Raw genomic sequence first — 25,390 nt, forward strand, 5'->3', positions numbered from 1 at the left:
GTACTCATATAACATTTATTGAACATTTTTCCACTCTAGTGGATGAAAAGTCTGTACAAAACCAAAACATTTACTCCGCCGAATTCCATTTACCTCGCCGAACCAATCTAAAAACAGCCAGCTCACTCAAAAAAACCCACCGCAAATACAATAGCTTCTCTGAAGCCATGGTAACACTTAAATACGGTTAAGACTTCAATGCAGAAATTTGGTTTGTTAGAAAGCTCAGGCGAGCTTCAGCTTCTTAAAGTTACAAAAAGGCAAAATTGTGTTTCACAGATACAGTCCACTGGAACCACCAACACTGGACAAGAAGTACTTAGAGTCCTGAGATAACAAGGGATCCTCGCAGCCTTTAGACAGTTTTCTGTTGTCCTTTCTTCCCAATCAGAGATTTGTGGATATGCGGTATTACACCTACGGGAGAGCAACAGTTAAGATATTATTTCTTTTCAACTGTTTTGCTCGTTTTCACACTTCACGAACAGCCACCTCCACACCTTGTAGAGGCCGTGCCACAGGCAGGTTACGTACCACCACCAGCAATCGTTGCCTTAATGAGGGAGTCCAACTCCTCGTCTCCTCTAATCGCGAGCTGCAGGTGGCGGGGAGTGATACGCTTCACCTTCAGGTCTTTGGATGCATTTCCTGCCAGCTCAAGAACCTTCAGATGAGAATCAAATCAACACAAATCAAGTGAGACCAACTGCATGGCCTGAACATGTCAGTGACAGCACAGGATGCATCTTTAAGGGCTCCTCCTTTCAAGGTGTGGCTTTAGTTCTCCCCAGGAACAAAATATTTTACAGCAGACACAAGGTGCCGCAGCTACACGTTTTATCAAGTCCTTCACACTCCCACCCCAGCTGTAAATCGCAGCTATTTGATCCACAGAAAATGCCAAGCCAGAAATTCCATGCATACTTGGCAACTCCCCGAGGAAGCACACAGCTAAAATTGGCACAAAGCGAGTGAAGAGTTCACACCCCTGTCCAAATTTGCCAGAGACGGGAGGCTGTGGTCACTGTGCCATTTTGGACCTGAGCAGCGTGCACGCACCCCTGGCAGGTGCTTTACCTCAGCTGTCAAGTACTCCAGGATGGCAGCGCTATACACAGCAGCTGTGGCTCCCACACGCCCATGGCTGGTAGTCCTAGACTTCAGGTGCCTGTGGATGCGGCCTACAGGGAACTGGAAAAGTAACAGAAACATGAGCAGGCTGTGACTGCAGGGATAACAGAAGAAATATAAGAAATATAGTGCTCTGAAACAGATGCTGGGCAGCAGAGCCCTAGTAAGAGACATATGACTGAAGGGATTTGAGTTGTAACATGAGACATGCATCATTGGACATAACAATTTCGATGCTTTGCTTAGTGTTCTTAGCTAGATGCCCCGCTCTGTGCCAGCAGCAAGGCCGTGCTGCCACACACCAGCCCTACAAAACCAGCGGGTGCGGGCTCCTGACACCACCCCGTGCACCCTACAGACCTTTAAAACATCACAAGCGGGCAGACACGAGGCCCACCCCGCTTCTCCACGCCCTGCCCACCCCGCCCCGGCTCCTCACCTGCAGCCCAGCACGCTGCGAGCGGGACACGGCTTTGGTCTTGGTCTTCCCGGAGTCCTTCCCGGCTTTGCCTCCAGCCTGACGACGACACCAGACTCCTGAGGGCGGCCGCGGCGCTGCACCGCGCATGCGCCCCCCTCCTCCCCCCCCTCCCCTCCGCGTTGCGCCTGCGCACTGCCCTCCACATCCAGCGGCCGCGGCCGGCCCCACAGCGCATGCGCGGCCGCCCCTCCCTCTCCCCGGTGTCGCCACTGCGCATGCGGCTCCCCCTCCCCCTCCACACCCCCCCCCTCGTTTGCCGCCTACCGGCAGGTAACGGCCCGCGCCGCCCGCCAACGGCCGCCTCCCCTCAGCCCCTCAGCCGCCGCCATGGGCCGGCGGCGCCGCCGCACGTACACCCAGCTCCCCGCCCCATCCCCACCATCACCTCCCCGTCCCCTCACCATGGCGGAGCAGCAGCGCGGGTGCTGTCGGAGGAAGAGAAGGAGAAAGAGGACGAGGAGCCCGGCCCGCAGCACCGACCGGCCCCGACCCGCCGCGATTCAAACTGCGCCCGCTCCCGCCTTCCCCCGGCCCTTTATAACCGCCCGGCCGCCCGCATCCGGGAACCCCGGCCCGGCCGCCGGCCAATCGCAGCGCTCGGGGGCGGGGCGATCCCCTAGCGACAGCCAATGGCGGCGCGGGGCGGGGCCGGCCGCGCTCTGCGGCGCTCTGCGGCGCTGCGGCTCAGGCCCCGCCCCCCGCTTAAAGGGACAGGCGCCCGCCATCGCCTGAGGGGGTGGGGGGGGTTTGGCGCTGCGGGTTTGTGTCACGCTGCTCGGAGCTGGCGGTGCTCTCTGTCAGCAGGAGTTGGTTTTGAGTTGGAAAATAAAAATAAATATGAAAATAAAAATAAAAATAAAATCCAGGTTTTACAGAAGGTTGCGGGAGTTGGTCGAGGTCTCGTTCCTTTCCCTCAGAATCTCACAGAACCATGGAATTTTCTAGGTTGGAAACACCTCAAGATCACCCAGTCCAACCCCTGACCTAACGCTAGCAGTCCCCGCTAAACCATATCCCTAAGCTCTACATCTAAACGTCTTTTGAAGACTTCCAGGGATGGTGACTCCACCACTTCCCTGGGCAGCCTGTTCCAGTGCCTCACAACCCTTTCAGTGAAGAAGTTCTTCCTAACATCCAACCTAAAACTCCCCTGGCTCAATTTAAGCCCATTCCCCCTCGTCCTGTCACCAGGCACGTGGGAGAACAGACCAACCCCCACCTCGCTACAGCCTCCCTTGAGGTACCTATTAGGCACTTAGGTACGAGGGAAGCCATGTTCCCGGTCACACGGCCCTCTGGCAACAGAGATGTGAGGAGAAAGCCGATTTTCTCCATTTTCTGTCCAGGAAAGTGCTACAAAGCAGATGAAAGAGTCCGTCTCCTACCAGCCGGAGATGATCCCCGACACAGGCCTCTCACGTGGCCGTGTGCTCTCAGCCCCCGTGTCCCTTACAGCCTGAGGACATCAGCAAAACACCCAAGGTTCTGCTTTGCTCTGGCCTTGCAGCAAGCACAGCCCCGTTCAGCACGCACCAAAGAGCAGGGCACGTAGCTATGAAGCTAATGCTGAGGTGTCTGTGTATTGAATGCAGTATATGTAGGGTTAGGTGTCATACACAATAAATGTTTGTTCGTTGTCTTTTGTAGTATAAAAACAAGGAGTCCCGTTGGAGGAGCGGGAGTTGCGAAAGCTCCCTGCTGAAGTAAGGAGCTGTATAATGCTTGCCAAACACTATGAAAATTCCTTTGCTTCATGTAACAAAAAAGAGAGCCCCCTCCCCTTCTCTCCTTCTGCACCTCAGTTGCCTCTTTTGTTCAAAGACCCTGCTGCAAAGCTCATGTAACCATCTCCTGATAAGCTGCTAAACTTATCAACATCCTGCCTTCCTGTCTCACGCTGGGCCAACATGACCAAATAAAACCAGAAGTTGAACCACAACGCCGAGGAAGACTACGGCCTTCATCTTCACGACCACCAGAGGGACAGAGACGACCCTCTGGCAGCAGTGCGCACAGTCGCAGAATATCCCAGGATGTGCTGCGTAATCCCGGAATTACCAAGATATAAAAAGGGGGTGGTGGAGCCGAGACTCCCCGGCCGCCCAGCGCTGTTTTGCTTGCTGTTGGCTTACTCAATAAATTCCTTTCTATGGTTAATACAATGCTCTCTGAAAATTAATTAAGGGGGCAACTTATAAATAATGCTCCAGTCAGTGGGAACTCCTTAAACGTACTTCCACAACTTCACAGGTATGAGGGACAGTGGCTTAGCAAGTCCACCGGTTCCCTCAGGACCCGTGGATGTATGTTGAAGACATCATCGTGTGGGGCAACCCAGGAGAGGGTGCTTTTGAGAAAGGGGAGAAAATAATAAAAAATTGGATGGCTGCTTTTTTTCACGTTAAACAGAGTAAGGTGAAAGGATGTGCACTGGAAATGCATTTTTTTAGGAATAAATTGGCAATAAATTCTCGTTGTGCACCTGTGCGGGGGCTCTGTGCTGGTTCCCAACCCCTCACCTCCCTCCTCTGCACCCCTTGTGCTGAGGCTGTCGGGGTGTATTTGGGGCCAGCACACGCCATATGAGGTCATATGGCGTCATCCCTCCTTTATGGTGTCACAACCAGGGCACAGTATATAAGGCCGCGCTCGCGCCCGCGGGGCCAGCAGTAGAGATTGCCTCTGCTGCTGTGCGGTGCTGGTGTTTGCTGAGGGCTCAGAGCCTGCTGTCCCTCTCAGGCCCAGGCCGTGCGATTGCTGGTAGCTTTTGCTGGCAGCGTTTGGTGACCGTTCACCAATTCGTAATTCCTTCAACGATGACCCGGGGTGGTGTTGGCCAGGGACCCATGGTGTCTGGTCACTCCTCATCCCGTCGGGGCCCAGCGCGACGCCCCAGCAGCCCTGTGCAGCAGAAGGAGCACGGGCAGGAGCTGGAGGAACTGCGGGCCCAGCTGGAGGCCGAGCGTCTCCAGACCCAGGAGCTGCAGCGCCGCTTTGCTGATGAAGCCCATGAGATAAAGAAGCGGGCAGAGCGGGAGCGGCAGCTTCTGGCTGAGAAGCTCCGCTCCAAATGGGAGCAGGAGCGGGTGCGGGAGCTGCAGCGGCTCAAGGAGCAGAGCCAGAGGCAGCGGGCGGCGGAGATCCGTCAACTGCTGCGCGAGAAGGACGCCGAGCGGTGCCAGGCGCACGAGCTGCTCCAGCAGCAGCGGGACGACTCCATCCGCCAGGCACGGGAGCTGCAGCGGCAGCTGGCTGAGGAGGTGGTAAGGAGAGGCTGGAGAGGAAGCAGCGAGGTCCGCGGCAAGCTGCAGGAGGTCCACAGGCAGCTTAGCGGGCGGGCGGATAGCAAGCAGGCCACCCAGATCCTGAGCCTCCAAAATGAACTGCAAGCGCAGAGGAGGCTCTTCCTGCAGTACATCCTGGAGCAGGGTAAGGGTGGGTCGCCTGCCTCCCACAAAGGGGACGAGGCCATGGCCTGGCACCGCCTGCAGACTCTACTGGGCGTAGAAGCCACCGGGCCCTGCATTTCAAAGTGCCCCGGTGCATCTGGTGCTGCTGGTGGAGGAGGGCAGCAGACAACCCCCTCCAGCTTAAAAGACGCTTGCCTCCAGGGAGATGGGAAGAGCAGCGGGCGCTCTGTCGCAGACGTGGGTGTGCAGGTCTCAGCACAAGAAGAGGCCTGTCCACCTGGCAGCGGAGACAGCCAGCTCCTGGAGCTGAAAGTTCAGCTGCAGCGTGCTGTGCAGGACCTGCGGAGGCAATGCAGTGCCCTTCAGCAGGAGACCCGCTGCCTGATGGAAGAAAGCTCTCTGGAAGTGACGGAGGAGGTGGAGTGGCTCCAGAAGAACACCTGTACGCTAGGCCTCCTTACCAAGCTTCTGCAAGAAAAAGCCAGGCAACTGAAAGAGGTTGCAAAGACAGAGCGGGTCGACCAGCAGCAGAGGGGGCAATTGGAAAGCGAGGCTGGGAAAAAACTTACGCCTCACATGAACCTGGATCAGGAACGCTCAAGACTGCGGAAAAGGTACGAGGACCTGAAAGCGCGTCTAGCAGAGATGACAAATGAAAATGCCAGACGCGCAGAAGAAACTTCTCAGCTCCGCGGGCAGAAGGATTGGATAGAGGAGGTCCAATCCGAAAACGCTGCTCTGAAGGCGAAACTCGTGCAAGTGACAGAGCAGCGAAATTCTGCCATTGGAGAGGTCAAACGTCTTCAAACACAACTGAAAGATCTGGGCTGTGAACTGAATGCCATGCGTCAACTGGCAGAAGAAAGGCAACGACAGGAGGAAGACCTTGAGGAAACAAAGCGACTGCTGCAGAACAAAGCAGAGGAAGTTGAGCATTTCCAGAGGGCTTGGGCAGAGCAAAGAAGGACACATGAGGAAGACATGCAAGTGGCTCAGGCGCAGCTGAGAGAATTAGAGAAGCAGTGTCAGCAGCAAAATCAACGATGTGAGCTGCTCTCTCAGCAACTTGAGCAAGAAAAAAGAAAAAAATCCAACCGTATCACCTCAGAACTACTCCAGGTGACGTCTCCTCCCACAGCACAGGCCTCTGCAGAGCAGTGCCATGACCTCTGCAACCATGAAGACTGCTGTGATGCTTCTGAGAAGGCAACCGAAGTGTTGGCATCCCACACAAGTACCTCGACGTCGGATGCCGCACACGACAGTCCTGGTTGCAGCCTTCTTTCAGACGAGGGCCCTGTGGGTGAGACCGGAGACTCAGGAGCAGAGCATGTGTCCTTCGAACTGCCGTCCCTGGAACAAGAATTGCCAAAACTTCGAAGATTTATAGCTCTCTATAGCTACAATCCTTTCGAGGGTCCTAACGAGCACCCCGAAGCAGAGCTTCCTCTGACTGCAGGAGAATACGTCTATGTAATTGGAGACATGGATGAGGACGGCTGGTTTGTGGGAGAGCTGCCGCATGGCAAACGGGGATTTATCCCCTCTAATTTTGTACAAGAAGTTTCAGACGACGAGCCGGTGACAAACATGCCTCCAGAGCTATGCGATCTCCTGCAGGATAGCGATGATGATGAGGTTCTGCAGCAGAAGTGGACGAAACAAAACAAAAATAAAGAGTCTTAACCAAAGAATCTGTGTCTCTTTTGTCTCCCCCCTTCTCCCTCCCCTTCCACAGCTTTTACTGCTGAGTGTGACGTCACCATATGGACTCTCCTTTGGTCTTTTGGGGTCAGCTGTCCCGGCAATGCCCCCTCCCCACCTCTTGCCCACGGCCAGCCGACTGGATTTGGGGCTTGGGGGGTGGCAGAGGGAGGGTGCTGCGGGAGTCCTGGCGCTGTGCTCGGCAGTAGACAAAACACATGGGTGCAGTATCAAGTCAGTTCTAGCTACGAGTACAGAGCACAGTGCTGTAGGGGCTGCTGTGGGGAAGGTTGAGTCCATCCCAGGCAGACCCAGCACACCAAACCCACCATGGTGGGGATGGGATGACCAGGCAGGGTCTAGAGTGGTGGTTGGATCCCAACCAAAACAGTCGCCGGGGGGCTGGGAATGATGGGGAAGGTGCTGGATGCCACAATAAATGTTTGTTCGTTGCCTTTTGTATTATAAAAACAAGGAGTCCCGTTGGAGGAGCGGGAGTTGGGAAAGCTCCCTGCTGAAGGAAGGAGCTGTATAATGCTTGGCTAGACACTATGAAAATTCCTTTGCTTAATGTAACAAAAAAAAGAGCCCCCTCCCCTTCTCTCCTTCTGCACCTCAGTTGCCTCTTTTGTTCAAAGACCCTGCTGCAAAGCTCATGGAACCATCTCCTGATAAGCTGCTAAACTTATCAACATCCTGCCTTCCTGTCTCACGCTGGGCCAACATGACCAAATAAATCCAGAAGTTGAACCACAACGCCGAGGAAGACTACGGCCTTCATCTTCACGACCACCAGAGGGACAGAGATGACCCCCTGGCAGCAGTGCGCGCAGTCGCAGAATATACCACCTAGCTGTGGCACACCAGGGCACAAGGGAAGGGTTTCTTTATCCTGTTGTGTAGCATGTCCAGCGCAGTAAAGGACAGGAGCCCGTAAGGCACGTTTAGGCAACTTGGATGGACTCATCCTGTAAAGCAGGGACCGCTTCCCACCCCTCACTGACCACCAGGCTGTGAATGTGGTGTTGTCTGGATACATCACAAGTCTATGACCTTGTTAACAGAGTTAATTAGCATTTAAAATGGACTAAGAAGCAGCACAGCTGCCCGCAACTGCACCTGAAAGGGCAGTCTCCCTCAGGTCTCCCTGCTGGCTGCCGTGCCTGGGTTGAGGAGGATCACCTGCTCTGTGGTGCCATGCGTGGTGATGAATGGGGACAATTGCTGGGTTTAACAGATACGTTTGATGATCTGGTATCTGGAAACAGCTTCACACGTCTCCGTAATAGACCTGCAGGCAACGTGTGCGTGCTGATTATCGGAGAGACTCGAGCTCCCCTTATAGCTACGGTCCTGCTTCTTGTACACCCTTCTGGCTGCTATTAATTGTGCCGGAATGGCTGGTCTGAATAGATTTTTATCTCCTTCTTGTTTAGCCAGCTGTGAAGGGAGGTTGTGGAGGCAAAATGAAACCAGAGCCTGTCAGGGACCATGCCAGCTACACGTCCTTGCCCACCTCCTACCCATTGCCCTGCAAGGAAGGCCTTCCTGCTGCACGCCTCGGTCCCCCTTGCTACCTCCACCTGAGCTCCATCCAGCAGGGTAACTGAGGTGAGGAGCATTCACACTGTTTGGTGTTGTGCTCTAAAGCCACGTGTGAGCACGCACTCAACCACCTTCAAGCTGGCGAACAGGGAGGGGGAATCCCATCTGCCCCATGTTGCCGGTGCCTAGGGGACGCTTTGATTAAATAGACTCGTGCCAGTTGTATCAGTTGGGTTATACCCGTTTCTTTTCCTAACAAAGTGAATCGGAAAAACTCCTTGAGGCTAATCAGACAGGGACACTCCAAGGCAGTGCCTGGACTCTGTCTGAGGTGGCGAGGTCGATGTGTTTGCTTTGAACTGGCAATGTGCTAGGGGCACGGCTTATTTTGGTTTCATAGCCTTCATCTACCATTCTTTCAACAATTGTATGTTTCTTCATTTGGCACAAAGCGTAGCAAACCTTAGGAAAACAAATTAGAAGGGACAAACACAATATTCACATACGGGTTTCGGCGCAATCCATTATTATTCTTTCCTTTCTTGTCTCCCTGGGACTCAGTCTAGGCACCAGGTCTCCCGAACAGTGATGTTGTCCTATTAATTCCTTCCAGTCACAGCCACCTTATTCTCCTTCCAGCACTCAGCATCCACCTTTCAACTGAAATGGGGCATTTAAGTGCTTCCAGCCCTAACCACACCGACACAGCAAGGAGGAAAAGAGAAACCACATGATTAGCAAAACCCTTCAAGTGAAAAAGAAACGCGGGGAAAATTGTGTTTTCCTGAACGTGGCTGGCTCCAGGTTTTCAATCAAAATGCTCATTTGTGCGAGATGGAAGTCGTTCTTCAAAACTTGTTTGCTGTAGATGAAAGGGGAAATAGAAACGCCACCTGCCCCTTGTCCTTTCCTTGCCAAAGCCATGGCAAAGAGAAGTGATCCAACTCTTCTGTGCTGGTAGGAGGCAGCTACTACAGCCAGCACTGGCTGCTGCATCAACAACCCAATTTACTTTTTCCTTGTGCTGAAGGCTGATTTTTGCAGAGAAGCAGCTCAAGCTCACTGCAGGCATGAGAACCACGACCACATCTGGCTTATAGCACAAGCATGCCCCTCACTGATAACGTGCCATGAATTAATGTGCAAGTAATAACACCTTCCCATGTGTCACTGCAGTCACCTGCAATGAAGAACTGCAAGCACCAGGACCTGACTGTGCAGAGAAAAGTATAATTTCATTGATTCAGGTGTCAGGGTGAATCTACTGCAGATATTCCTTTATGAGCAATGGTAACAGTAACTCAGGAGCTTACTTTTGCCAAAATTTGGGATCTTCAGCTACAGATTGGTTCATTCCCAAGCAGAATGACTCCTTGAGGTTGTTGTTGCTGTTGTTTTTCATCTTTAACTTTAAATTCCAATAATTGTAGCTTTAAAAAAAGGGTAAATGAGCATAAGGACACTGCAGCCTAGGTCCTTCTCCTCAGGGTTTGCTTTAGAAGCAGCTGACCCTACAATATGACTGTCCATGTCCCATTCGCTTCACATACCCTGAAAATGCTTTGCATTTTGATCAAGAGGATGAGGAGCATGAAGACGGGCCTCAGACTGTAGTGTGGCCGTGACCAAGCAAATGAGGTCGGCCCCACGATGGCAGCACAACACCAGAAATGAGAACTTTACCTCCATGCAGACGGATGAAGGGTTTCCTCTTCGGTAAGGGTTTTAGGCTGAGTCATCACTGCCTTCAAAACCACAGCATGGCACTCCCCTTGCTGTAAAACTGGAAAGAAAAGAAAAAAAAACTCCTAATTTTTCTACTCTTAGGCAACCAGGCAAGGTCAGCCCTTTGCATGGGATGGGTATCATCTACTTTGCCACTCTGAAGGTCCTTGGCTAGGGCTCCAGAGCAGAAAAGGTAAGAGGCAGGAGGCAGTACCTGGTGTTAAAAGCAGCCGTGTGCTGAGCTGTGAAGGCAAAACATGATTTACCGTCTGAAATTCACTAGGTGGAGTCACTGCAGATGAATAAAGGCACGACTACACAGCTAGAAAATGCCCGCCTTTAGCATGTAAGCCCTTTTCCAGCTTAGAAAAATAAGAATAATCCCATCCCATCGAACTTTGGGGGAGAGCAGGGGTTGTTAATTATATATTTTACATATATTATATAAATGTAAATAATTCCCTGGTTATACCTCGCTGCACCCTTTCTGATTTTCTCACCTGGGGGTGGGCCCGCATCTTATTTCACTCACTCAAAGCCCGACAGGACCCTGTGGAGCCCAAACAACTGAGCTAACAAACCGCTCAACATCTGTGGCTCTGAGTAGCATCCTCGCGAAGCACTTGCCTTCCTGTGGGAAAAGCAGGAAAAGCAAACATTTTACTTTTAATTTCTTCCTCAACTTTGTCAGATTTAGCTGTTTACCCACCCTGGCGCAGTCTGAAGGCGGAGGAGCATCCAGCACGGGGTTGAATGGTAGCAGTTTCAAAGGGTGCTGGCGGAGGATGGTTGCCTTTTCCATGATCCCTCTTATCTCAGCCTAGCAGCTGGGCTGCGACCACCATAAATCAGGAGCAAAGCTGGGAGAAGGCGACCATGGGGACCTGCAGCTCTCAGAGCCTCAGCAGCGGGGAGCCATGGGGGACACCGAGCCCCCGGCACGGCGGCGACGGGTGGGAAGGGGCAGCGCTGGCTCCCGTGAGGAAAATCCTTCCCCGCGAGGTGGGGAGCCCCCCAGCGTGGCGTGGAGCACCTGGGAGGTAAGCGAGGGGCTCAGGGAGGCAGTGCTGAGTCTGGCAGCATCAGTGCAGCCTCTGCAAAGCACCCAGGGCTTTGTGCTCACGGGCATGGGGAGCACAACCAAGGGCTTGCAGAAGATTTTGCAACACGGGCAGAGCTTGGGGGGCTTTCAGAGTGAGACAATGGAGAAGAAAAGCACTGCCACCACCTAACAAGAAATAATACACAAAGAAAAAAAATAGATTTGTCCAGGTCATGCAGGAGGGGGCCAGGACAAAGGCTTGCTTCGGTTCCTGGCTTAGATGCTGAGATAAGTTCCTGAAGTTCAGTCTTCCTGTGACTTGCAGCATTGTAACTCACGGATGAGGTCTGAGCAGCGACCAGCATCGTTGTGGTGCCTTTTGGTGCAGGCTTGCCCCCAAAAATTCAAGGAGCTCTTGCCTCTGATGTTAGTTTCAATGGCCAGTGTCTTGTGCCCAGCTTATGATTTTTTTATTTTTTACTTCTTTACTTCAAGAGGGTTGCTGGAAAACAAACTGATCTTGACTTGGGACCCACCTGGAGCCAGCGGAGCCTTTCCTGCTGGCTGCAATGGGTGCTGGAAGCGGCTCTGCATCAAAGGTTGCTTTGATTTTCTGCGGGTCCATGAAGCTCTCCGCCCATTCCTCTTCGGGGAACAGCTTCGGGAGGCTTCACAGCTGGGGTGCAGCGTTCGCTGCAGCTGGTTGTCAGCTCCTTTCTCTCCTCACACCTCCTCTTTTGCAGCTGGTGGCTGTGGCTACGGCCGCCCTGCTGCTGCTGTACATGGTGCTGTGCTACCAGGGCTTCCATTTCCACGTGGCTCAGGCATACGCTCGCCTGGGGTACCCCCATGCCCAGCACATCGTGGGGCAGAGGTATCTGCAAGGTAAATCTTCCCTGCCAGAGGATATTTGTGCACAGGGAACACAAACGTGGCTCTGCACCCCGGCCTTTGGGCATCGTATTTTACATCCTCGCCCCGACTCTGCTGCTTTGTTTCCCTCTCAGGAGCTGGAGTGGCGAAAAGCGAGGACCTGGCCATGCACTGGTTCAGGTGAGGTGCAAAAAAAAACCAAACAACTCCTGACACGGTGCCTGGCTCTTTTCTGGGAAAGCCTGTCGGGGTGTGGGAGGAGGAAAAAGAACTGGTGATATTTTTGTGGGGAGAGGTGTGCTGCACCACGGTGCGTGCCCAGCCCTCCCTGAGTCTCGCCTGGGGTCAAGACACTTCACTCTGCCTTCCCCGTCCTCTTATTTTAAGCCAGGGGGAAGCCAAAAAAATATCTTGAGATCGAGACCTCAGGTGCACGGGGGAAATAGTTGAATTAAGTTTTTGTTTTGTATTTTCCTTTATGCCTTCCTTGCCCCCTCTCCTTCTTCAGGCAGGCAGCAGGACAGGGCCACCCTCACTCCTCCTTCAACCTGGCGCTGGGAGCTCTCCGAAACATGACGGCGGCGCTGGAGGAAGGGTAACCCCAGCTGCTCCTGCCCCTTTCCACTGCAGAGGAGGGCCCCATTCCTCCCGAGACAGGCAGACTCCATTTTTCAGTTTTATAAGGTGTATGTAAGACCTCCAAATCATTTCTGCTTCAGTTTAATTAGGCTGGGAGAATCACCAAACCCCAAACACGCATGCCCAGACCACAGGGAAAAGCAAAAAGAAAACCAGATTGTTTTCTGAATATTAGAGTTGGCATCACAGATTCTTTCAGATCGAGTAGTCATGGTCCTCTAATAAAAATCTGGGTAAATTAAAGTCAGATAGGAACCAACCAGACCTTTTTCTAGATTTTTTTTTTTTTTTTTTAAACGAAGATTTCATGTCCTTCAGGGAAGTGGAGAAACTCCTCAGTGTGGCTGCAGCCCACGGGCTCCAAGAAGCTCAGGAGCTTTTGGAGAACATCCTCAAGAGCCGAAACCTGCCCTGAATGCCTGCACAAATGTTCTTCCAGCTTTGCCTTCTTCTGCACCTTTACCAATAATTAATTGCCAGCTGGTAATCACATCTTGCACCAACTCGTCTGCTCTGTTAAGCTGGATCCAGATGCTGACCTGAGCGTGTAGGTGCAGATGTGCCGTGTGTATTTCGTGTGCTGCAAAGAATGATCACAGCTTATCTTTGCCATCATAAATCAGCAGGACACACGCGCGTGGTGTCATTTGTAATAGAAATAACTGTGGCTTCATAGCAAATATAAATAATGCCCTCACTGCGTAGCTGCCTTTCCTTAACAAGCTCGCCATCACCGCACCAGTTTGGGGGGAACGTAATTAAACTGAATGGTTGGGAAATAAGAGCCAACGTGCACACATACCAACAGAGACAAGTAACTGCTGATTGACTAAAGCTGGTAGAAGGCTGTGGCAACTTGGTGCAGCACCAATGCTTCCCCTCATCCACAAGCTCCACGCGAGGCACAGAAGTAGTGCTTGCACTGTTATCCCCGCACGGTCTCCCCAGAGACACAAGTTTCTCCCACCCAGCTTGTTTTCCCACACGCCTTCCCCCAGGTTTTCTGTCAGCACAACCACACGAAGCACAGTGCTGGGGGAGGAGGATGCTTTGCTGCTGCTACCCGCCCAGTCACAGGCTCCTCAACTCATCCTCATTTGCTGAGGCATGCGACGCCTCGCGCCCCGCAGCTCAGCTCTGCTGCTTTGGCTGTAGAAAATAAGCCAGGAGCTTCCTGGGGTTTTCCCAGCATCAGCAGCTGCTTTGGGAGTGTTTCCCAACATAGGACAAAAAAAAAGGAAAAAAGGGAAAGAGGCAGGCTGCCTTGCCTTTTGGAGCCACTCCCGCAGGCCCCCAGCCCTGCCGTGCTGTTTCGGGGCCATGCCCTGTGCCTGCAGCCCTCTCCTCCTTGATGCTGTCGGTACGGAGGCAATTAGGAGGATTTTCTTTCCCAAAACGCAGCTCTAATTATAATCCAATTCAGCTTATTTGAAGTACATTTGGGTAGTGTCTCCATTATGCAAATATCAATTTATTATCCTCACATTATGTTTTGACTACAGTTGTGTTGCTAATTAGAGGCAATTTGGCTGCTTTAAAAAAAAATCCTTTCCTCTCCATGCACTTTTACTTGCAAACCACACAGAATAGATGTTGAGCACGGCATCGGTGATGAAGACCTGTGGTTAGCAGCTCCATTTTAATCACTCTAATTGACTTTCAGTACGTTAGAAGCCACTTAAAGCCCAGGTTTTGCTGATTTACTTGGCTTTGGGGCTGGAGGCTGGAAAGAGAGAAGGGCAATTTATCCCCGTTGCAACCACAGTGTTGCTCTGTGTGACGCTTCGGATGGGTTTGGTTCCTCTGTAGCATTGAGGGTGGGAGGCAACAATGATGCTTCTGGTCTGGGAAAGATGACAGCAGCATTTTTGGATGAGGTGGCACTCAGAGAGCTGAAAATAAAGCTGATCTCGGGGCTGCGGAGCGGCCTTAAAAAAAACACAACACAAAACAACTCTGATAGGGTTATTCCTCCCACTGGCTTTGACAAGGACCATAATTCCTGTTGCCATACCACCCACTTTATGAATGTATTTTCCCCTTTAATGGTTGCTCGCTTGAATGGACGATGTCTTGCTAGGGTAGCGCTATTTTCCTTCTGCTGACTGACTTTCCTGCTGGACACGTTACATGTTTCTGCTGTCATGGCTCAGGGCACAAGGGATTCCCACACTTTACGTGGGCAGCACGAAGATTTCTGCACCCCAAAGCATTCCAGGACCTTGGAAATCCCAAAACAACCGAACCCAGGGATACCCAAAGAGGCTCCTGCAGCTTCAGCTCGGAGGCGCGTGCTTCTGCGGCAGGCAAACATTAGGGGTCCCCAGCGGACTTTCAAAAGCTTTGTAGGAAAAAGGAAAAAAAAGAAAAAAAAAAAAAGAAACAAATAAAAAGAAACTCTCAAGCTTCCCTGAATTTCCTTGCAACATAAATCTCACACCCACCCACCCGCCAGGCAGGCTCTGTTGATACCAGAGGCAAGAAGCAGCAGGGACGCAGTGACACAGAGCCCAGCAGAAGCCACCGTGCCTTGCCAAGGGCACGGGGCAGGGCTGGGGACCACGAGAGGTGCGAGGCGATGGGAGCTGGCACCGGGGCTTTCCTCCTGCTGTAATTTTCCCCCAGGACCTCCAGCAGGTGCTGGGAAGGGCTGGGATGCTGTGGGGTTGGGCTGGCAGGAGATGCAAAGCCAAGCTGGTCTGCGCAGGGCATCCCACGAGGATCCTACAGGATCAGCATCTTATGGAGGGCACGGAGCCTGCAAAAACCCTTCAAAAAAAAAAAAAAAAAAGCCTTAGAAACAGCTTCACACCGCTGGGTATCATGCCAGGGTGATTCGGGTCATGCAGGGAGTTAATTTTACCTACAGCACAATGTCAGGAAAACCCTTTTGCCACGTATCCCACTGCTGCATATCAATGCTTTGAATTACGGAGCCCCCTAGGGAGGGGAGATGAGGTGGATTTGGCTTTCTGAGGCTGAAATGAATGCTGCTTGATGCAGGTATCCAACGTAACCATCACAGCACCCTAAAGGGCTGCCACCTCCACGTGCTGCGCCTGACAGCTCTATATTCAGCTCGCAGATTATCTCGTGTGATAAGCCACGTCCCTTCCCCAGTGGATTAAAAAGGGGGAAAAAGAATACGATATTGTACCTGTAGTATTTAAGAAATGCTTAACGTGAGACAGACACGAGGTGAGCGCCGTGTTTATGCTTTGTTAGTGTTCTGCACAGAGCTACTTATTTCAGCTTGGTCTTCAGGGTTTTCAGGGAAAACCCCAGTGCTTTTGGGATGGTCTGGGTCCAGACTCTCTCTGGGAGATTTCTGTGGTTTGCTTTGGGCACAGGGACAGGGAAAATGGGTGACCGCAGCTGGAAGCCTTAGGAACAGGCACAGCTAAAAAGGCACGTGGTGATCAGCAGCACAGCAGTTCATACTGCCAGCACAGCTTGGGGATAAATTCGGTTTGGGGTCATTTGGATCTCACCTCCAACATTCAGGGAGCAAGGCGGCGGCTCTGGGGACAGCGCTGACACCTAGACCCGTAGAATCAGGTTGGAAAAGACCCTTAAGATCCCCCAGTCCACCACTAAACCACGTCCATAAGTGCCACATCCACACATCCCCTAAACAAATCCAGGGACGATGCCAGCAGCTACTCAGCCAACGTGTGGATGCAGACCCAGGGCAGCAGCTGGCATCTCCCTGAAGGAGTCAGGGCAACGCACAAACCCAAGGGAAGACCTCCGCAAGCCTCAGGGACGTGACAAAAATCAAGCTGGTGGCAGCAGGACTAAGACAAAAACCAGACGTGGAGGACCGGGGGTGAATTGCAGCCCTAGCAGTGACTTCCCAAGGGTGACAGCAGGGTCTCCAGCACTGAGGTTTTCTTCCAGATGACCTCTGGTTGTGTGAGTGCTGTAATGGCCCGCTCAGTATGAAAGACATCCCCTAAGTTTTCGGCTGTTTCCTTCAGCGCAGATTTTCCACACTTCAGTTAATCAGAGCTTACTACATGAAACAACATCATGTCCCTTTAGTGGCTTCTAATTACTTTGAAATTTCCCCCAATTATCCAAAACCATAATCAGGAAAATATTTAATGCATATACAAGTCATTACCCGAACGCATCTGATCCTGCTCCTCTCCCTCTACTGCAATCTAGCTGAAGCCCCACGGTTTTCACTGGCCAGCAGAGCACCAAGGAGATGCAACGTGTGCAGTACGAAGGAAACGTGGGAAAGGTTTAATGGGAAGCTTCCAACGTGGGGAATGTTTTACAGGTCCATCCACATGGGATTCTGTTATGAAGGTTAGTGGTAGATTTGGGGGAAGCTAGAGCAGTATCTCATGGAGTATGACTGAAATTTCTTTGGTCATACTGAAGAAATACAGAGAGAGACGGCTCCCGGCACGAGGACGTGTTGTCAGTGATTCAGGGAAGATGAATGCTGCCTGTAACACCTCACTGCACCGGGGGCTGGCGGCGTGGGAGAACATCAGCACAGCGTTATTGCCTCCCGGATACACACACACTCAACCTCTGCTGAGGGTTGAGCCTCCCAACAAAGTAATCCCGTGGCAAAAAGTAACCCGTCACCGCCGACAAGAGGCCATCCCGTCCTCCCTCGTGGCGCCTAGGGCTGAGGAGATCCTGCTTTAAAGCAATGAGTCTCCTCTGCTGAGCAAAGACAATGTTTTAGCTCAGGGGTCTTACGGATAACAAGTCCCATTTTTCCAGGCTTTGGCAATTTTGTCTTCCTCTGCCTAGGGGTTATTGAGCAAAACCATCCACACGCAGCGCGCACAGCTCATCCTGGGGAGCATCGCAGCTGAGCCATCCTTGGCTGCTTGCCAGCCACAATAAAGAGATATTTAATTTATTTTAAAGGCAGAGACAAACACAGAGATCCAGAATGGCTGTGACTGGTGCCCAGGCACTCACATCTAGCTGCTGACCCACCTTCCATCCCTGCTTTTCCAGCCCCATTGACACCACAACCATAGACGTGACTTACCAACACATCGCTTTCAAGTGCTGTAGAGCCAACGTTGCATCTTAGTGGTGTAAAGATGGGAACAGCCACATTTCTCATACTTCTCAAGTTTCTTTTAATCATTTCAAAAGAGCACTGTGAGATGGAGAACAAAATTGGTTGAGACCCCATGAAAAATCCAGGCACAGGAAAACAGAAACTCAGGGAAAAAGTGATTAAACTACCACTTTTGTCCATAGCTTTACTATGTTTGCCTTTTGATACGGGGTTAACGAGAGGCATTAACATACACATACACCATCCAAGTCTCCTCCAAAAATAGGTAGAGACATAAACAGTTGCAACTTCATTGCTTGTATTTAAAAAGATAATCTTCACCTATTGCCTGAAGCAGTCAGTCGGTGACTCTTGTTGAAGTGAGGAGCATGCAATGAAATAATCAGGCTGCCAATCTGCAAGCATATTATATATATTTATTATTATTTTTTTTTTTATCTCTGCACTGCATGGAGTTTAACTGAGAAGTTGATTGCCATGAGATCTGCTGAAGACCCAAGATGGGTCCAGAATTAATCTGTTATTTAGCAAGAGGTTAGTGCCTGGGTGCTACTGAAAACCAATCTTGGTGTTCAAAAGAAAACCCAACAGTGGGACAGCCGCCTCCACCTGGTGCATCTGCTGCTCCCCGTAAAGCAGCCATTTAATTGAGTGGCAGCAAGAAGTCAGCTCAACAGGATTAGAGCAAATGCTGCCAGAGCTTAATGATGACCAGATCCCTTTCACTGCCAATTTTCTTCTGAAATGAATAGCTGGCCATCAAGGTCTCCACCGTGGCTGGCTCTCACCCGGCTCTCCTCTATTTGTGTCTCACATCTGCACAGTTGTCTGCCTAAAAATAGCTAAACTGGATGATTTCTCCCTCTCCGATTTAACTCACCCACACAGCACTGGTTTATGCTCTTTTTTTCCCCCAAACGCCCGCATGCTGGTGTCCAGGTTATCACCAATGAGATCTTTGTGAAAGACTTCCAAGCAACATGTCAGCAGTTTTGCCCAAGCTCTTATAAATACCCGCTTAAGATAAGTGGGATTTTATCACAAGAAAAAAAAATCCAGCACGTTCTACCCCGAAGCCCCAATTCAGCAAAGGACTTGAGTTCCTGCCTGAATTACTTCGTATTAAATTACTTTATAAAGCAGGACGAGTGACTGACTTGGGATCTTTGGTCTGCAGAGCACCTCCAGCTGTGCTCAGGTGGGATGCCCGCAGCCTGTTCACAAAACAGCAGCCACAGCCGTCATACAGCTCACATCTTAGAGGGGGAAAAAAAAAAAAAGCGCACACATTTCCCTTCTTACAAGGCGCGGGGAGCCCAGCAGAGAGAAGCTTCCTGAAACTATTTTCACGACATGGCTCTGGTGATGGGTGGGGTTGTTCTTTTATTGCAAAGAAGATGCCCAGTGGGTTTCTGGAGCAGAGGTTTCCATTACACAGGAAGCCCTTGTGGTCAGCAATACAACTGTTATTTTTCAACAGTTTTGTCCTGAGCTCTGGAAAACCTTCTTCTTCCATGTTTGTGATCCTCTGAAGGAAGGGCAGGGTTAAAATAAAGAAAAGATGAAGCCTATCAACGTGGGATCCCATGTCACAGCACTTGATTGGAGCAGCAGGGAGGTGGGACTGGTTTGTCCCTGCTTTGTGTGAGCATTGCTTCTCCTTGGCCAGCTCTACCACGAAGCTCATGGCCTCACAGGATTTCTGCCTCATTTTTATTCACAGGGTGGATTTACAGGGATGGAAAATTGAACTTATCCAGGGAACCACGAAAGGCTGTTTCTTTCAGGTGTTTGCCTTTCAGGGCAAGTAATCAGCTCACATGCAACATCTGCTGGAGGCATTTGCATCCAGGGCTTCCACACCTCCATTCTCATCCACGAGGGCTCCTGTTTAAAAGACTTTGCTGATACGACACTTCATTGCCTGGATCTCCTGACCACCTCTTTCAGCCTGGTTCCCCTCCCCTGACTCCATTAACCAGCTTGCTCCACAAAGCAGTGGCATGGCAGGAGGCTGTTGTGTGAAGTCCAAGCAGTGTGACGCCCCAGCCTCCTGAGCTACTCCACCAGCAGGCTGCAGGGCAGGCCCTCCTGCACACAGAAGCTCTTAAGGATATATACTTAGCTTCAGAGCCATAGGTAGAGGATGCAAGCAGTGGATCTGGAGCTCCAGGAGGGTTTTTATTTGTTCTGTTCGCTGGAGGAGAACAGATGGGTTGGAGGGAGCTCTGGTCCTACCTTAGCAACACGCTATTTCTGTCGTGTGAGTGAATCCCTTCCATTTCCGTGAGGTCATTTTCTTTCTGAGGTCTCACGGGCAAAGATGATCACATCCTACCCTCTCCAGAGGATGAGGAAATGAATTCAAGGCTGAGAAAACAGATGGATGGCCTGATTATCGCAGTAGCCAGCTCCAGCAGCAGGATTTGCTCCTCGTGTTGCGAAGCGAGGCTGGGCCCTTCACGCTGTTTTCTGCTCTCCAGCACTAGGCACGTCAGCGTACTTCAAGCTGAAGTAGGCTCTTGTAAGCTCAGCATCACTCTGATTGCTGTAGCCTCTAATCTTGAATAATTATCAGTCACAAGCGCTCCTCAGGGCTTAGCGTGAGGATGGCTGGAGCCACCGTACTGCACAAGGCTCCCGCTGAAGGAGAGGGGGTGGCGGGCAAAAGGGAGGTCCCTGGGCTCCATCCAGTCTGTGTGACACCATGTGGGCCTGGTGCAGCTGCCTTGGGGCGTCCTGTCTCTGAGTAGAAGAATTTGCTGTGGATCACCTACTGCGGTGGCTCCAAGAAGGAGCAGGCCGCCCAGAATGGTGGGCTCTTTGGGGTGAGGTGGCACAGGCACTGCCAGGTGAGTTTGCTCAAGAGCAAAGGGAGTTACACTCGCTTGACATCCAGCTTTTCCTTCATGAAAGCAGCCCGGCCATCCCTCCTGTTTTGAGGCTGTGGTGCTGAGGCACATTTCTGCCCTCATCTGCAGCACATCTCATCTCCACTGCTCACCAAGCGGTTCACGAAGGGAGGAGTTGAGATCCCCACTGGCTGGGACCACAATGCGCGGCCTTCATGGTGAGGAGCATTTCACAGCAGGCTCCGTACAACGAAAGACAAAAATAGGATCCTTACCCTCGACACAGACAAGCCCCTTTCATTCTATAAAATTGTCTGTTTAGGGGTAGTGCTACAACAGCAAGCGATTGCTGTCATGGATCTAGAAAGACAAAAGGGCAGCAGAGGAGGCCAGCCTCCCATGGTGGTGCTGGAAACTGACCTCCACAAGCACTGCCAGACTAGAAGGCGATGAAGGCGATGACGGACATTAAAACCATCACAGGTACAAAACCCAAGGCAGGTTACAACAGCCAGATCCCAGCAAGACAGACTTGGGTGCTAGGGAGGTGCTGCAAACCTGAGGGTTGCATTGTACACACCCTCCATCCTTTACAAACAAGAAGTGAAATAAAAATAAATATAAATTTAAAAAAATAGAAGACAAACAGGATAGGTGCAAGAGGTCAAAAAACTTACATTGACATGTTAATGCAGTTGTGACATCCGGTACTAAAGCAGTTTTCATAAAGATCTGACCATCAACGTGAGTGGACCCCTTTAGTTGTGGCACATTTCCTTTGGGTCTGGTCCCAAAAGAAGTAAGAGAAGAACAGTGTTTGTTATTCTGTATTTTTTCCCCCATCAAGAGAAAGGCAACCACAGACCCATGCTACTCTCTGGTGGGGCTCGGGGACACCAGGTGCCTGGGATGGGCTCACAGCACGGTGGGATTTCAGGCAGAGAAGTCACTGGTGTTTTGGGGTGAATGGGACATTTTCCTGTAGCTTGAATCACAGCTAAGCTGCAATTTCTTCCCAGAAGCTCAGCCTGGCCTCACCGAGTGGCATCAGGGAATTAATTAAAGCAGGAAATTAATTGCAAAGATAACGGGAGGAGCAGGAAGACCCCCTGCTTGGCCCCCTGCCTGAAGACGCATCGGGCCGAGGATGATTTCCCAGGCAGCAGCAGCAGCCCCTGCCACGCCACGCACCTCTGAAGTGTGCTGTGCTGAGCCGCACTTCAGCTGATTAAACTAATTATCACTGCTGGCTTAATGAAGTCATTTGCCACTCAACTACATTATAGCCACTGTGAAGTATTCCTCTTCTCTCAGTGTCCACCCGAGGAAGCCATGGTGTTGGTGAGGAGGTCTTTGTGCTCTTCTGGGTTACTAAAAGGAAAGCACATCGCTCCCTTCACACAGACAGACCTTCCGGAGCAGTTAAGAGTGGGTTAATCCTGCCTAGATGAAGCGTATGGTTTCATCTTACCTGCTGGAGGGAAAAAACACCCAAAACTTTGCAGAAGCACTGCTGCAATACAGGGAAATAGAAACAGTCGCTTTCTGCTCTGGTGGAAGGAAGCTATTTTAACAGAGAAAAAATAAACACACAAAACCCATGAAGATAAAGCACACAGCAAGCATCACCACCACCCTGCAGCCACGGCTCCTTATACCCTGCCACCCTCATTGCCCACCTGTGCAGGTCCTCCCCACCCTCTCCCATCACCACTCCCAAACCTTTCCCTGCCACTGCCAGCTCTGGGAGGGATTTAGGGCATCAGGGATTTAGGGGGGAGTTGAAACTCCTCTGCTCTCTCCATGAAGCAAGGGCCTGGTGCAGAGGAGGAGGGGTGGGAAAAGGAAGATGAAGAGATGGAGGAAGAAGAAGGAGAAAGGGGGGCCTTAGTTCATTCAAACCTCCCATTCACCTCACATCGTTTGGGGTGCTGGAGCAGCTCCAGAAGAATACAAAGGATTAGACCCTGGCTCATTAACCTGACTGATTACTCCTAATCGGGAGGCTGCCCCGTCACGCTTCCCCACACCAGGATGAGTAAATCCCACACTTTAGGCACTAAAAAGGCTTTCCAGGGTGTGCTTCTAGAGGAATTGCAGTCACCAAGCATTAAATCCATTTCTAAGGGAAAGTGCTTGGTCATCTGTGGGGACGCTTGACTGTATCATGGAGAAATGAGACCAAAAAAAAGCGTCTAAAGCTACAGGTCTGGGGAAGATAAACATTTGTTCTGCCTCCCTCTTGGAAAGGGGAAAAAAAAAAAAAAAAAAAAAAAAAAGAAAACAATTTAGGCAAACAATTCTATTACTGCTTACATAAAACGTAGCAGATATTTGCTCTGTAGCATATTAGCTGAAGGATGAATAGGTTGTAGTCCAAAAAAATGAAATACTGGGGTGAGTGCCAGAGATCCCGCTAACAATCTCTTGGCTTCCCAGCCACGAGCAGACCCAAACTGGGGAGGAAGCCATGGGGCCACCCTGGTGCTATTTGAAAATGGTTAAAATAATCTAATAAAAAAATGTAATTTTCTCCTCCACAAAGCAGCGTGGGGCTGAGCCCTGCGAGAGCCAGCTGGAGCAGGTCACCTACTCACGAGCCCAGTTTTGCTCCTGTCGAATTCAAGACGCACTTTTGAACTCCCAGGCAGCTCCTTCGGGACCATTTGGAGCACGATGCTTGTGTTACTTACTTTATGGCTCTTAAAGGCAGCCGCAGCGATTTCACCAAGACTTCCACACGTGGCCCTGGTGCTGGGAACAGAAGTGAAGGGCACAAATGCCTGAGGAAGAAAAGCAGAAAAGGGGTTTCTTCATGTATCTTTTTAATTATTTTTTTCTTTTTTCTCTCTGTTTTTTTTTTTTTTTTTTTTAAAAGGAGAACTCTTCTGAGCAAGCTGAAGGAAATTCTCCACCAGCTGCCAGCAACAGGAGACATCAATAACTAGGCGGGAGCTCTTACTTCATAGTTTTCACGTCTGTAACTCATCATCACTGGTCTTGGGACATGCGGCCACTCGCAATGAAGCATGAGCTTTCAGGGAGGCTGTATTTTTCTCACAGTTTCCCCTTCGTAAGGACACAAAGTGTTCCTGGTGTTTTGCTGAAATATTTCCGAGGCTGAAGCCTTTGACCATGATTTCTGGCGGTCTGCTCGAAGCAGGGTATAGTCTATCTGTATAAAGGGTTGCATTGCTGAATTATAATAAAAATCGATGCCTTTGGGAGCAATAAAAATAACTCCAATATGTGACAGAAAATGAATTATAATTCAGAGTAATTCTTGGTAGACAGCATACATTTTTTTTTAATTACAATCATAACTGCTTTTTGATTCTGAGATAAGAAGTGGTTACCATAGTGACCTGATCCTTAAAAATATATTTTGCCCAGCGCTGCATAAAACACTGTATGATACCTGCGTTCACAGAAAGCAATTTAGGGAAGATGAGTTTTCCAAACACTAGGCTTTGTGTATGAAAAAGCAATATAGGCTTTACAGAAAAATAATACAATTTTGGTTACTGCCCAAAGAGCCTTTTACACACGTTTCTCTGCAAGTGTACTCACAGAAGTTGTCTCTGATCTGGTGCATACTGCAGATTTTGCATGGTTTCCGAGCTGATGTAGACTCCATAGAAATACTTCAAGCTCCTATGTAGAATTGGAAAAAAAAAAAAAAAAAAAGAAGAGATCTGAGACATAACAGTCTTGCAGACCAATCAACCCACTATTGCCTACAATCAGAGGGCCTTAAAAGAGTCTCATTCTACTTTAACCATTCCTAGTAGATACTTCTCTGTCGGCCACACAGAACTTTCTTGCTTGGGTCCCCCTTGTAGTCCAACCAACTTATCTTTAGCCAGGCTCCCTGGGGCAACCACAGGCAAGGCTGTGGGGATGAAGTACTGGGCTACTTCTCTGGACCTCCTCCACCACCTCATGGGCCTCCATCACCAAACGGAGCTCCTTTCTGAGCTGCTGGAAGCACCAACCACCACGTGTTTTCAGCTGTTGGCAGTGAGATCTGCAGTTCACCTGTGTCGGCATGCAACCCACAGAGGGATGTGAAAAAAGGACGAAAAAATTCCCAGCCACCCTCCAGAAATTTCACCGTGAAAGACAGCGCCTGTAGGCTTCCTCCCTGAATGTGCTGCGGAGGGTTTTTCCATGAAAAATCCCACAAAAAGCATGGCAGAGGAGCTCCTTCAAACAAAGCGTATCGCCCGCACTGAAAAGAGAAGGCCATTACTGTACGGTCTGTGCAAGGGATTGGAGCTGTCGCTTGGAAAGGCTTCAAAGGACGTCTTGTGGCAGCCCCGCTGAGTCCCAGTGACTGCTGATTGATCACTGGGGCTGGAAATGAACTCCTAAAGCCACTGAGTGCTAATTACAATTAATTATATTGAAATATTTGATCTTTGTCTTAGTAAATCAAGCCACTGCAGGTCATGAGTAACCACACAAGGACTTTCACAATACTTCTTCCTGCCTTATCCTATTTCTGTAGAATAACATTAGCCTGAATGTATACATTCCAGGGCTGAGGGTCCCTGGAGGGTCTCCGTCCCCTTTTTTCTGACCCAATGGGCAGATTTGGGGAAGGGTTACAGGCAGAAGGAAGGGCACTGTCCCCACAGGGGCATACAAACTCCTCCAACACCCTTGGAAGAGCTGGGGGAAGGCAAGCCACAGCGCATGGGCAGAGGAGCGGCCTTCCAGCTGGAAATGATGCTCTTCAGGGTGCCAGACTCTCGGTAAGAACACAGTGTTAGTTTTTCACCAGTTAGGAAAAAATAAATAAAATATCAAATCCTTTGATTTCATTTTAATTGCTATTTCGTAGGGTGAAAGTTAGAACAGTCTCAGAAGGGTTTCCAGCACCAGACTCTAATAATATCCAGAAGAAAATAATAAATATAGAAGAAA

General features: G+C 50.6%; 2 protein-coding genes and 1 long non-coding RNA gene across 9 annotated transcripts; all 3 read right to left on the reverse strand.

The window, feature by feature from the left end:
• Position 1: 1 nt before the first annotated feature.
• Positions 2-2,197, reverse strand: H2AZ1 (H2A.Z variant histone 1). Its single transcript, XM_084519410.1, has 5 exons — positions 2,014-2,197; positions 1,571-1,648; positions 1,078-1,191; positions 535-664; positions 2-417 (listed from the first exon to the last, which is right to left on the reverse strand). Exons 1-5 carry the CDS (start codon positions 2,014-2,016, stop codon positions 356-358), a joined length of 387 nt encoding a protein of 128 aa, XP_084375536.1. The 5' UTR covers positions 2,017-2,197; the 3' UTR covers positions 2-355.
• A 6,589-nt stretch (positions 2,198-8,786) lies between these two features.
• On the reverse strand, positions 8,787-11,020 carry LOC311436875. 3 transcript variants are annotated; one of them, XR_014693141.1, is made up of 4 exons: positions 10,706-11,020; positions 10,497-10,627; positions 9,955-10,046; positions 8,787-8,961 (listed from the first exon to the last, which is right to left on the reverse strand). It is a non-coding gene; the product is annotated as an uncharacterized lncRNA (long non-coding RNA). The 3 variants fall into 3 exon arrangements; XR_014693142.1 differs by having other exon boundaries at positions 9,955-10,054; XR_014693143.1 differs by lacking the exon at positions 8,787-8,961 and adding an exon at positions 9,581-9,701.
• Positions 11,021-14,001: 2,981 nt separating this feature from the next.
• LOC311436872 (uncharacterized protein) lies at positions 14,002-24,915 on the reverse strand. Of its 5 annotated transcripts, none has more exons than XR_014693136.1 (7): positions 24,257-24,915; positions 24,032-24,115; positions 23,155-23,244; positions 21,933-22,025; positions 17,574-17,687; positions 14,572-14,891; positions 14,002-14,478 (listed from the first exon to the last, which is right to left on the reverse strand). XR_014693136.1 is itself a non-coding variant. In XM_084519417.1 (5 exons), the coding sequence occupies exons 1-5, from the start codon at positions 24,403-24,405 to the stop codon at positions 21,772-21,774; spliced, it is 477 nt and encodes a 158-aa protein (XP_084375543.1). In that variant the 5' UTR covers positions 24,406-24,915; the 3' UTR covers positions 21,235-21,771. The 5 variants fall into 5 exon arrangements, 1 of the variants encoding a protein (XP_084375543.1); XR_014693137.1 differs by lacking the exon at positions 14,572-14,891 and adding an exon at positions 23,424-23,636 and having other exon boundaries at positions 21,139-21,935; XR_014693138.1 differs by lacking the exon at positions 14,572-14,891 and adding an exon at positions 23,424-23,636 and having other exon boundaries at positions 24,257-24,904.
• Between the last annotated feature and the right edge of the window lie 475 nt (positions 24,916-25,390).

The sequence above is a fragment of the Aythya ferina genome, assembly GCF_964211825.1.
Source record: "Aythya ferina genome assembly, chromosome: 4".
NCBI classification, from domain to species: Eukaryota; Metazoa; Chordata; class Aves; order Anseriformes; family Anatidae; genus Aythya; species Aythya ferina.

Excerpts from the sequence above, each read along its gene's own strand:
- H2AZ1 (XM_084519410.1), bottom strand. Across the intron at positions 665-1,077 it reads TGGAGTACTTGACAGCTGAG|GTTCTTGAGCTGGCAGGAAA; the intron begins GTAAAGCACCTG and ends TCTCATCTGAAG. Across the intron at positions 418-534 it reads GGCAACGATTGCTGGTGGTG|GTGTAATACCGCATATCCAC; the intron begins GTACGTAACCTG and ends GCTCTCCCGTAG.
- LOC311436872 (XM_084519417.1), bottom strand. The coding sequence starts at position 24,405 with ATGAGGTGGTGGAGGAGGTCCAGAGAAGTAGCCCAGTACTTCATCCCC. Across the intron at positions 24,116-24,256 it reads TCTGTGTGGCCGACAGAGAA|GAGCTTGAAGTATTTCTATG; the intron begins GTATCTACTAGG and ends AATTCTACATAG. Across the intron at positions 21,833-21,932 it reads GTGTTTTTTCCCTCCAGCAG|TAACCCAGAAGAGCACAAAG; the intron begins GTAAGATGAAAC and ends CTTTCCTTTTAG.